This window comes from Lissotriton helveticus, chromosome 6 (assembly GCF_964261635.1).
Source record: "Lissotriton helveticus chromosome 6, aLisHel1.1, whole genome shotgun sequence".
NCBI classification, from domain to species: Eukaryota; Metazoa; Chordata; class Amphibia; order Caudata; family Salamandridae; genus Lissotriton; species Lissotriton helveticus.
In genome coordinates, this window is record NC_136067.1 from 937,772,114 (window position 1) to 937,785,525 (window position 13,412).

General features: G+C 42.5%; 1 protein-coding gene across 1 annotated transcript in view; it reads left to right on the forward strand.

Annotated features, from left to right (window-relative positions):
- Positions 1–13,412, forward strand: part of AKT3 (AKT serine/threonine kinase 3) — a 1,072,603-nt gene that overhangs the window by 1,022,987 nt on the left and 36,204 nt on the right. Inside the window, exon 13 of the mRNA XM_078648582.1 lies at positions 12,758–12,860. Coding sequence (XP_078504708.1) covers positions 12,758–12,860 — 103 coding nt within the window. The remainder of the gene's footprint in view (positions 1–12,757; positions 12,861–13,412) is intronic.

The window sequence follows — 13,412 nt, forward strand, 5'->3', positions numbered from 1 at the left end:
TTTGCGTGAGCTAACATCCAAGGTGCTTTCTAAATGCATTTTTGCAGAATTGAATACGAAGTGTAGAGGTAAGGTCGGAAATTATTCTAGATTAGGCACATTGTGACAAGTACTTATAAACTTAGACCAGCTACTTAATGAACCCATGGGCTGTATTCTGAGATTTTAATGAAATTGTAAGGCCTGTGTACCAGTGATACCCAAAGCTGCAGAAGAAGCATTATTATTTGTTTAGGTCCCGTCTGCAGATTAAGGTGAAAAGCAGTACACATGAAGGGGTTTGCTTATTTTAAAAAGCACCCAGTGACGCAGAGCACTGAAGTGCCCTCTTTCTGAGGGGACAGAGACCGGTGTGGGACTGAGTAGCGCCCCCGAAGACAGTCTCAGCAAAGGGCCCGCGCATCAGGCATCGTGATCCTCCAGATGATTAAGGGAGAGTCTGGAGACCCGAGCCGTGCGGCTCACTGCCGGCTGTGTGACAGTGAGACAGAGAGATCGAACAAGTAGGTAATAAATGGTCAGGCAGCCGCCACTGTACGTTGTAGTCATGTGTTGCGAAGTTGTAGTCTTACTTCTGTGAAGATGAGCTGGCAGGGTCCGAGGCAGCCGGATCATGCGGTCGGCCAGTCACCACAGAGAGAGGGGAGCAGGCCGGCATCGCGTGAAATCATTAAATGCAGCTGTTCTCGAGCTGTCCTCCCCTGAATTCATTTCAAATATGAGTATGCCTAGCCCTGGAGTCAGTGAGGGGCATAAATGAAGAGTTATTGTGGTAATAAACTAACTTGCAAATCTGTGCTCGGCTTCCCTTGCGATCTTCTACAAGTTCCACGCACACAAGAGTCACACCTACACTTGCAGCCGCACACAGACTTGCACATAAGGTGGGCAGTCAGTGACACGCAGACACACACAACATTTACGGCACAACAGTTTTCTCAGACCGGTGGGCTGATGTAACATGATTTCGCTGTGCTGGCTAAATGTTCACTTGACACCGTTTTACTAAAGCCACTATACATGATCCATCATTAACCTTCTGCACAGCGCCACCATTGGATAGTTTTCTCTTGAAACTGGCAAATGCGTGTATTCTTAAAAGAAACTTTCAGATTTCGTTTTCCATGTTAATCATTACCATTTTAAAATACGTATGTTGTAACCTGTTACAGTTTATCCGTGGTGATGGACCAGATGTTGCTTTCATGAAAGTGGCACAGGGATTCCGAGTTTTTTTGGTGGCTGCTCTCTGAGATTACCACGCATTGTCCTTGATTAACTGTTATGGCTTAACAAACCATTTGTTTTAACTGAAATCTATACTAGACATAACATTCAACTTTATTAAACTATAGTCATGCTCCCAAACATATATTTTATTGGTTATTATGATGCCAAAAATATCTGCCACATGACCCTGTTGGTAAAAGAAAGCAGGTCGGTGATCTTGTGTAGGCACTTTAGGAACATTGGGCAGTTTTGAGGCAGTTTTCATACCACAACATGGGCATGCATTTATATGTAACATGTCAGAAGACTGAATATATGGCTATGTCACACATAGGCAGTCTCAAAATTTGACAGCTATGTATTAGGTCAGTGCAAATACTCCAGATAGTTTACACAAGAGGCATGTTATTCTTCCAAAATGCTGGGGGTTAACTTGTTTCACAGTAAGAATGAATATTATGTATGTGTGTGAATGATGTGTGGTGATTTCTGTCTGCACCAGAGTCCAAAAGCCAAGCTGTCAATATACAATGAAGTATGATATGGCGCTGCTCAATTTTAATGCAATCGCTGCAAACGTTTTGTGCCTAACCAGATAGAAACATAATACAGTACTGGTTGGCACAGTGGTAAACGGTGGCAACTGTGTTATAGTGCTATGGGGTCCCTGTCTGCTACAGAAAGCACTGTGAATATGCTATAAACTTTCCTTATTAGGCTATTGCACAGTCATGAATGATTAGATCAATAAGATCCTCTTCTGAGCAGCTACAGTGCTTGCCTGCCCCCCGTTACTGAGAACTGCAGTCACGCAGTCTATCTCTGGTTATTGTGCTTCCATTTCTGGGGCTTTGGAGCGGTTTTAAGATCTTCTTAGAGTTTCTCATTGCTCAAATGACTGTCATTTCTGATATTTGTGTTTCCCTCATCTTCATTGCTTGATTTTGCTCGCAAGAAGGTGTCACTCATAGTCATTGAAATGTCACTCATAATTACACTGAAATTATGAAAGTGTCACACATAGCAATCTGAAACCTTGGCAGCTATGAGCGTATCTGCTTGCAAAATGCTGCAATGCACACAACGCCAAGTGTAGTGGTGAGGCTGCGTGCGCAACGTCCCGTGTCTGTGGATCCCAGGGCCGTCAATCTCGTGGCGCATAAGCGCTACCAATGATGGCCTGGGCATCATATGTGTCCCGCCTCCGCGCTGAAAATTCACGCAGCAGTGACGCACACCATCTCTTCGTGAATGGAGTCGAGTCCGGATAGTGCTGGGCAATCGGCAGAACCAACCCCTACCGTAGGGGCCCTGCCACCGCGGTGCAGTCTACACACGACCGACGAGACACAGAGCACGAGGTGAGAGCTCATAAAAACGGTAGTCCTCAACAATGGAATTTTATGACAAGAAAAAAGGAATCATCCCTCCGTGCCAAGAGGCACCGCTCTAGCCCTGAGGCTACATCCTCTCCAACGTGTTGCGTACATTTCCTGTGCTCTGTTTCGTTCGGAATGAAAGTTGCAGTTACAGTTGCACATGCTACTCTCAGTACATTCCTGCTTCTATCTATGACCGTTTGTTTTCTACTATAGTTAACAGGGGACTCTAACCATTGAATTGACCTGCACAGCGGAACGTGAAATCTAACTATCCAAATTAGTTCCCAACATTGTGTTGCATTTAATGTAATATATGTTGTAAATAGTAATACACTAGGTTTGAAATTTTAAAGGATACTACGAAGCACACGTGATTGAGTATTCACGTTAGAGTGCTCTCCAGACGCCAGACTGTACCCAGAACACTTGTCTCAATAGGAGTGCTGCCCTGAGCCGTAAGGTAGGCTGTGTTGCTCTGCGCTGACTACACGTCACCCTTGAAGTTTTTAAATGAAGCACATACAAGTGCAAAACATGCATACTGACACGAGATATTTTCTTTCTCTGTCTTTTGACATAGATCGGAAGCTCTGCTCTCAACTTGTCGCATTTTTTCCAGACTACAAAACTATTTAATCATTGTTAGGGATCAATGTCCACACCAAAACAGGCTGCAAACCATGCCGCTATTGCAGGAAGCATACCGGTCACGGACCAGCTTGAGATGAGCCTTTAGTGTCTGTGGTCATCCCAAAAACAATAATCCAGAAAGACAGACTGGTGCTGCACAGGAGGAGAATGGTGAACGGCCCTGGGAGATGGCACTTTGTCCAGAGCCTTTGCAAGCGCTGCACTTATCTATGGAGGGAGGCAAGAACACATGCGTATTTCTTGGTTTTAGAAAGTAAAAGAAGGCTGGCAATGGTGCAGTGATATACTAAATGCAGTGTTGGTGTGTGTACGATCATTTGTTTGCTTTGAGCTCATTGAAGGCCTTGCATAACTAGTATCACTGCAGTGTTGACAGTAAGGATTGGGTGTTGTAATACCAGATTGAAAAGTGTTTTGGATGAATTATGTCATTGACACAACATGGCTGCAGTTTTATGTAGCAGCCTTGGGTCTATAAAGAAGGAGTCTCAAATTGATACTGCATTTCTGGAATGAGTGGGCCCATGCAGCTTACTTCCCTTGTGAAGCCTGTACAACTGTTGAATTTATCTGAAGAGGAAATTAAGAAACACTTGATTGTTCGCTAAGAATGAGGAGTAAGAGAAGTGCAGTGAAATAGTGAAAAATGTCTCTGCTGTGCTTTGGTGTGTGGGGAGGGGTGGCATTTGTTTGAAAGTCATAGGAGAATGAAAGTAGTCTCAAGCTGGTACAGTATTTTGTGCACAGATGTTGCATCAGCTCACTTTGAATTTAGAATGGAATTGCAAAGTTCTTCCAGCAAAACATGTGTAGAGAAGGTAATTTTTTGCATGACAAGATGTTAATGATAGATTAGCCTGTTCCAAAAATTATTTCTTGCTTGTGGCTAAAGTCAATTAGGCATAAATCGCCACAGTGCAAAAGCAATGTAAGACACTGATTGCTCATACCAGCTTTCATTATGCTCGTTGGGTTTGTTTGATCAAGTCAATAGACTGCAGCATTTCTGAATTCTTGGAATATTCAAAAACTTTACAAGAAGCTTACTTTGACACTTGCACATAAAGCCTATGAAGTTCTGAATTATCCTGCACAGGTTGTTGCTCAATATAAGCATACTCTTCCTGCTTACAGACCAATATAGTCCTTCGCTACAGCGGTAGCGTAAGAAGATATTAGGGTAATAGAACAGTCTAAGAAACAGAGATTTTATACTCCCTAAACGGTTGCTTTTCGAATCACAGTTCTAAAGAAGCAATGCTTAAATGTAAATAAAATGTGATACCAAGGGAATATGTTACGTTTTGCCACTGTACACATGAGAAGCCATTGTAAGTGAGAAATTTGTGTGTACTCAAAAAATGAAAACCTGAGACTTCATATTGCACTACCCTAATTCTCACCCTATACCTCTCTCAATATATCTTTTACCTCAACTCTACACCTCTATCAATAAAGCCTCAACATCCACTCATTCATTTTAACCCCCATACAACTACTATGACCCCCAAAATAGCCCTTTTTAGACTCTCCCCTACTCTACCCCTCCTTGCACCATTGGACACCTCTTTTTACTATTCTGATCCTCCAAAATAAGCCTTTCTAAACTCTTCCCCCTGACTTTTCCCCTCTACATCCCTTTTTACTCATCCCAAGCCTCCCCCTACTGCTATGACGTACACGAAAAAAATCAAAATCTTTTACTCGTGCGTCCCTCCACTGTCATTTTCAATAAAAAAACAGACTAACATGTCCACTTATCAAATTTCATATGTCACTATACTAATTGACCACTAATCCTTTATGGGTTCCAAGTAGCGTGCTACTCGCTGAAAAAAGCGCTTCAACACCTCATTAGGGGTAGCAAGCACTATATAAATGCAACCTTTTTTCCTCTTCTATCCTCCGCTATCCTTCTCAATCCAAATAACTGACTAATATCCACCACTCAAATTACTTTCATAATTCACTATTCTAATTCAACACTAATCCTTTAATGGGTTCCTGAGTAGCGTGCTACTCGCCGAAAAAGCACTTCAACACCCCAACACGGGTAACAAATGCTATATAAGTGCATACCTTTTTTTCCCTCTTCTATCCCTCCGCTATCCTTCCGAATCCAAATAACTGACTAACCTATCCACCACTCAAATTACTTTCATATTTCACTATACTAATTCAACACGAATCCTTCTTGGGTTCCGGAGTAGCATGCTACTTGCTGAAAAATCCCTTTGACGCCTTGTCAGGGGTAGTAAGCGCTATAGAAATGTAATTACAATACAGTAAGGGGAGGAAAGGATTTTTGGTGAGCGGTGAGCCTCCTCATTTTGGTGTTTAGAACTGCCGCTGTACATTACCCCACAAGAGTTCTTTTCACAGGGCTCCATTCCCAACTACCTCAGACCAAGGGCCTCCAGTTTCAGCAGCAGTGGAATAGAGAATAGGTTAGGTTGGTATCTTAAGTTGCAGCAAGGGAGTGAGGGGGCATGTTAAGGCTGACTTCAAAGCAGATGTAACTTTATTCTTTAAAGTTCATTGTATGTTTCGTCATTAAAGTTCATTATTTGGTGTAGCTTTTTCATCTATAAAGTTCATTGGTTCGTTTCCAGAGTGTTGCACTTCAGAATGATAAAAATGTCACTCGGCTGCAGGACCGTTTTTAGCATTGGTGGCAGGTGGTATAACAATCTCTGTTGGTAGCCTCCAATGTCTTCCTTGTTCACAGATTCCCTCACTACTGCCCTAAATCTCTCCATGGCCCCTTTCTCACATTTATTTAATTTCTTTTATAGTGCTACTCATCCCTATGTAGGGGTTGGAGAACTTTATATTACACACACATTATGCAGCAACAGCGTTTTGTGCAAGTGTATTAATGAATACGTCTCACATGAGTGTGGCAAACAACCATGTCACTGACCTCCTCCAGGCGACAAACTATCTTATGCTGTGTGCAGTCTATTTTCTACTGAGTGTAAAACAATAATTAAATTAATTGCATACATACTCAGTGTTTTCTGTCACAGATTGTGCCCTCATAGCACCATAAATATAAGTCACTATTCCCCTAGTGCGCCAACAAGGATTCAAATCAGTGACCCTCTGGCTACAGACTTACACATCTGAAGTGATCAAATCAACCAACTGAGTTTTCTTGCAGCGCAACACATTTACCACAGATGAGTTTACCTTGCATTCATTTCCATTTTAGGTGTGTACAATCAGGCCGAGGTGATTGCTGGTGAAGGGGGAGGGGGAAGTTAGACCTGAGGAGCGAGTAAATGTGAGAGCGATCATGATAACGAAAGAGACAGAGATGAGTGAGAGTGTGGAAGTTAAAAAAGACTAGAACATTTTAGTTGAAATGGGGGAAGGTACTGCATGTGGAGATGAGAGGAAAAAGGCTTAAAATACATGATATCGGGATGGAATAATGAAATATGTCTAATGTTATGACGTAAAGTTTTGCTGTACTATTCATGCCTGCCTGTGTCAATAAGTAGCTGTACTTTATTATTGTGGGTGTTGTTTACAGTAAAGCACACTGCAATCATTATTAGCAATAACACTTGACAAAAGAATTTCTGGCTTTTTTAGAATTCTTATTATGACCGGGATGGCACTTGGCCTTTAAAAATAATTTGCCCTGCCCGTTAAAAGCTGCTTTTGTCTGCAATTATATTATATTGTGTGAAAACAAACATGCCAAGAATGTCAGAACACAAAAGCAGTGTGGGATTTCTCTAAGTCACTAGGCATTGTGTGAAATGAATTTCTATATATCAATAATCAGCTGGACGTTTTTGGCATGATAGAGCCAAGCTACACGGTTGACTCCATTGGGCTCCAGAGCAAATACGTACTTTTCCCCCAGAAACCCGCCTCCGCCGCGCTCCCGCTACCTGCCATGGGCGGCAAGCTGAGGGCTAGCCCCGGGCGCCTGGAGTTCTAGCTACGCCCCTGGTGTTAGGTGCCGCCAAGGATTGGACTTCGGTAAGGAGCCCCAACAATTCTAAAAATAAACACTGCCTGGGGATTCCGGTGTGACAAAAATGTGGAAACTGGAGCATGAACTTTAACAGCAGTGCCCACTAAATGGTAAAAATCAGGAGGTTGACAGCGCACTACATGGACCAGCATGCTTAAAATTATCCTAACGAGGCGACCACCAGGGGTTAAACAGTGAATATTTAAATAGCAATTGTGTTGGTTTTACCTCGAGTTGCTGTGGCTCCCCTCTGACGAAGGTAAAGATGTGACCGAAATGCATTAGGAAAGGAAATGCCACTTTTGAAATAAAATCTGTTAATCATCGGAAGGAGTGCGTCTCGTTCCTTAAGTCCCTGAGACATGCAAACTTCACACTTCAAGGTGGGGATGTGTTTGTGTATATCAATCCAAGGTGCGGATGCTTGAATATAAGTATTACTAGATTTGTGGGGTGGGGTTCCAGTTAATTTCTTGGGTTTTATGTGGGTTATATGCCACTTCTACCTGTTCTTGGCACTAAACCTTCTATCTAGGGCCAACGTCTTTGCCCATATATAGCAGGGATTGGCAGCAGGACCTAGCATTTTGAAGCTGCCCTGTCTGAACCAGTGGTCTGGTGGTACTACTTCTGTCCCATTTTGGCTCTTTCTAATTGACTTTCCATGACTTGGAGTCTGAGTCCTATATCAGAGGCCACAACAGATTTCTCCCTGATGCAGGCAACCAGTTACAGAATTTGTCCCAAAATCTGGCTTTGGATTTGTGCACCCAAAATGGCTGTTAGGAGTAAAGGCTCCCTTGTCCAATATTGCTATAATTTTACTTCCTCGTGCTCAAACTGAAACAATTTTTAAACACTTTGTTCTCAAACTAGTGAATGGATTTACACCAGACAAAGCAGTACCCCTTCCTACAGTAAAGTTCTACTTGCATGTCCAATTTGGTGTAATTCCATTGAACCATATACTTCTGTATCAAGGAGGAAATACTCCTATGAGAATTAAAATGAAAAATGTCACTTTTTTACCTCCTTTTTTGTGCCCCCATTTGACAGATCATCACAGAACTTTCCATGCCAATTTGACATTGGACGAACATTTTTTATTGGAAATGTTTTTTTCTGGGTCACGGAAAAAATAAATCAAAATGGTGACTCCCATTTATTTTTAATTTTTATGAACGTGGCACGGGTGGGCCAGGGATCAATTTATTGTATTGTTTAGAGAGGAGGGCGTGTGTGGGCCCCCTTCCCCAAGTCGATTACATCCACGGGGACCTCATCCCCCAGGGCCCAGCATAAACATTAAAGGAGAGGGGACGCGCAGCTCCCCTCGCCGAGCAGCTTAAGGACCCAGGACCATGGGCCAGATCCACTTTGTTGTCCCTTGGAGCGCAGACCTCATGGACACTTTCACAGCGTGCTAGAGCGCTGGCTGGGATACTTGCCTACTCCAACCCCCGCGGAAGCCTCAAAGGTGCTCCCAGCAGGTAGGAGCTGACATTGTTTGTCAGCGTGTGCCCTTGTGGGCATTGAAACTCAGATTTCTCCCGCCTGGCTGGAGCATGCAGAAACACCTGGAGTGGGGTCCCCAGGGCCTGTAAAGTGTCAGGGAGGGAGGCCCGCTCTGTTTACAAAAAACATAAAGGCCCCTGGGGATACTGTCCCAGGGGCCTGTAGAGGATTGGTATGGGGGGGTCGTGCAGCCCCTTCCCATAAAAAAGAAAATGGCTGTGGGGATGGGGTCCCCGGGCTCTTAGAGGCTCAGGTAGGAAGATTTCATTACCACCTCCCTTAAATAAATGAATACGGCCCGAGGGATAGGGTCCCCGAGTCCTGTAAAGACTCAGGCAGAGGGCTGTTCACCCCCTCCTTAATAATTATAAAATAAATGTGTCCTGGGTGGGCACTGGGACACCCAAAATAAAAATACTTATTTATCATTATATTATCATAATCATTTATTATTCCCTGATCCTTGAAGGTGTGCCCCGTTATGCCCTATGAGGCCTTTTTAAACCTATTTTTTCAGCTTGGTGATGATCCTAGAAGAAACACAGACACTACCAAGCATTTTTTTCGATGTTGTTGGGGGTTGCAGGGAGTGTAGCAGCAGCAGCACCCAGCAACATTGAAAACAAAACAGTAGGTCCCCTGGGTCATAGCCTCTATGACCACAGGAGAACTTACCATATTTGTTAAAAGCACTCCTAGCTGGAGCTCTGTTCTCTTCAACTGGAATACAAGCTCCTCTTGTGGTTGTTCTTTAATTGCATTTTGTGGTCTGAAAAATGTTAAAAGAAAGACTTGGAGTCAGTCTTTCTTTTAACATTTTTCGGACCAAAAACTGCAAAAATTAAAAACTGTTTAAAAAAAATACGGTCATGTTGACTTTTTAATTAAAACGTTACTAAACATTTTTGCAATAATCACCATTATTAAACATTGCATTTTGTGAATTACTCCAATATATATTTGACTAAAAATCTTGGTGATTTTGGAAGAAAGCTGAGCGATCTGCTTTTTTATACATTGATATATTCATCCCTTGATAAAGCCAGTAGGCCCACTTGTTATATTGTGTTGTTGTCACTCTTCATTAAAATCAGTAAGTCTGCACAAGTGCGGCCAGGACCTGCAAGACCAACCACAGGTTGCCCAGCCAGAGGGTGGCATGAGGTTGCTTGCCTGCGAGGGGTTGGATGTAAGCCAGGCCCTGCAGCCAACCCCGCTCGGCATGCAAAGCGGAGGTTTTGGCTGCCCTTAGGGGGGTTGGATTCAGAGCCTGGCCACATGCTAGGCCATTTGGCCAACACTATGCAGCTCACGGCCAAAGGCCGTGCTTGATGGGGTTTGGCGTTGTGTAGGGTGAAAAAATATTACTTTGTTAAAACAAAAACTAGAAATTTACTGGAAAAAAGCAAAGCTCAAAGGGATGTTTTAGTTAGGAATTGTAATTATATCTATCTTTGTTTTTTTTTTTTTACTTTGAAATTTACTGAAAAAAAACAAAGGTAGTTTTAATTAGGTGAAACTTTCAGTGACAATGTAACGTGTGAAAAATAAAAAAAATGTATTTGCCAGTTATAGTTATCTAAAGTAATTATAACTCACGCCCTCGCCATGCCCTGCTAACTACCCCACATATTACATCACTCATGACATGATCTATGAGCTCATTGATGACATCACTGCAACATTTGAAATCACATCATTAATGACAACACTGTGCGTGACAAGAGCACAAGTTATATATAAATATATATATAAACGCCATGTTATAGGTACATTATCTTTAACATGTTTTGAAACTTATTCAAGATAATTCCATCCAAGTGTTTTTCAGTTCAGCCTGTAGGGCTCATCACTTGGAGAAAGGTTTGAAAACCACAGGTAGTTCAACACCTTCTGTGCTCATGATCGTTTAAAATCATGAGGGTCTATGTCTTTTGCACCCAGTATACGCTACATCGGGATAGAATATGTACATGATGTGGCCTATATCTTCATAAAATCCTTGGGTTGACTGGTATTCTTTGTCAACGAGATCTACAGATTTTTATATTGTGTCCTGGTTGCTGCCAAATGTTATAATCACTTTCCCTTCCTCCCCCCCACCTTATCGCTACATATGGCAACATTGTAAAAATTCATCTTGAAATCCTATGGTTGGCAAATCAAACTATCATGTAAAACATACTGAATAAGCTGTAGCGAAAGAAAGGAACAGATGGAGTTGGCAAATGAGTTGTGCGTCTTAGGTCAGAGGCGTTGGGCGGGTAGACAGGAGGAGTGTCACCGTGAGAATGACCTTCCAGGTCAGAGTCCTCCTTGAAGCATGTTCTGAATGCTGGCTTCATGGATGAGGCAGTGTTTTGAAATTGCCGGCCATATGGCCAGAACTGCGAGAATTCAGGTTTGCACATCAGTCCTTGCCAAGCATCTTGGACCCCCTACACTGTGTGTCCTCACCTCCTCCTTTTCCACTCCGTTTTCCCCATGTTCACACGCATGTTTTTTAATGACAAGAATATGAGAAACAGCATGCTGAGATTGGCTGCAAATTATTTTTAAAAATCTCTAGCTATGTTGGGCCATGGTTCCCTCTCGCTGATTGGTCTCCCGTGAGGTATTGCCAGACACGGAGGGCAGACCTCCAGTGTAAACCAAGAGGATTGCTATGGCAACTCGCTGCAAAGTGGGAATAAATGCAAATGCATACTTTCTGCAACCATCTTTCTGTCTTTTTTTGCTAATTTGTTTGACGTGATCACTTGCAAAGTAAACAATAAAATTGTGCCCTGGGCACATCTGTTCCCTCCACCGTAATCTACTTCTATGCATCAGGCCTTCTTCCAAAGGTATGGCGCTTTGTGGTAGCATCCATGACCTGGCAGGGAACTGTTCAGCTACAGTCAGGAACTTGTTTTAGCACCATACGTCATTCATTTGCAAACTTACGGCGGCCTGACAGCCAGCAAGAACCCTTACTAGTGACCTGACTACTAGAAAATGGGTCCTGTGGCTAGTGTGGGACAAATGTTCATCAAAATTTAGCGGAAGGGTTGGTTCTAACACTTTAAATGCACTGCAGTTGTATGTATATTTTCCCTATAGGCTACACTTTAAAAAGTGCATTGTCGTTACATTCTGTTCCATTGTAGCACAAAGACCCTTTTCTCCTATTTTTATTTTACACAAAACTCATAATTATTCTTTCACTTTGAGAAATTAAAAGTACTTCCTAAGAGGCTCCATGTTTTTACATTCAAACGTTGCTTGATATAATTTTGTGTTTATGGCCTTGTCTTTCCTGGAGAATCAGATATTTAGTAAAGTTTATGCCCAAATGTTGCATTTTTGCTGGTGATGGGTGCAGCGGTAGTAGGTGATGCCAGCATCATTATTTGTGTATTTAGCTCGTTCCCATCAAGATAATTTTCTTAGAGAAATACAGAGGGTGCCTTTGGTCTGTGTGTAATGCGGTTGCTGCTCAATACCGATTAGCTTGGGTAAAGTCCGCTAAATTACCTGCTTACCCATAGAATGTTTGTCTGTGTGTGGTGCACAGTAGATGTTTGGTAAATAGTCTCTGTGCGCTGCAATTGTTCGTTGTATGATCATGAACACAGACTGTGCAGTGAGTTGACCTTTTCAAACCAGGAAACAGAGCAGCGGCGTGACCCAGCGGGCAGTCAATTGCTAGGTGAAAGCTGTCCAATGAGGTGGCGTCGGTTCAAAACTGGGCGGGAACCTCTGCCTATTTAAGCAGCTCTCGGCAACAGGCTTCTCCAGAGGGAGAAAACAAAGGGCAATTGTGTTTCTTGTTCCGCGGCTCTGTAATGTGACAAGTTCATGAAGACGATCTTTCATTTAATAATTAGAGCAGCATCTGGAGCTCGAGCATGGCGGTAATTACTGCTGCTCTAGATGGGAGGCTTGTCTGTTGTGGATGTGTCTTCATGCATGTTAAAAAGCCCTTTCTGTTCGCTTCCTTTCGCAGCTCGTACCTCCCTTTAAACCTCAAGTGTCGTCAGAGACGGATACCAGATATTTTGATGAAGAATTCACAGCTCAGACGATTACAATAACCCCACCTGAAAAGTGTAAGTATAGAGTGCACTGAGGCTGGAAAGCACTTGCATGTGGGTTGTAGCCAAAACTTTGACCTGTGAAAAGAGAACGCTTTCACAAAAGGGGTGGCACAGAAGTGACCTGAGGCTCTGAATACTGCAATCTGGGGCAAGGGTTCTCCCCAATTCTAACATATACATTTAATTACACAGCACGAAGGTAAGTGGGCAAATTAGGTCTGAAAAACACTCTAATACCCACACATACAAAGGGTAAGGTGATGTACCCATAAAGAAAATATTATCCTGGTGAAGAAAAAAAGTTTGCGTAAATTCAGATTTCTCCCAGCATCATTCTTGAGGATTACCTGCCTTGTCGACAGGAATATGAACAGGTAGGTGTGCCTACAAGGGATTTATTTATATAATTAATTTGGGCTGATTCTTGCTTTTTACTTAAAGCAAGTTTTTCTATATTGCTTGCAGAATACTTCTTTATGAATAGTTTAAGTTGTTCATACACAGGTAACTCATATAATTCTGGTTTCCTAATGAAATATGGAAACATTAGATTATATCAAAATG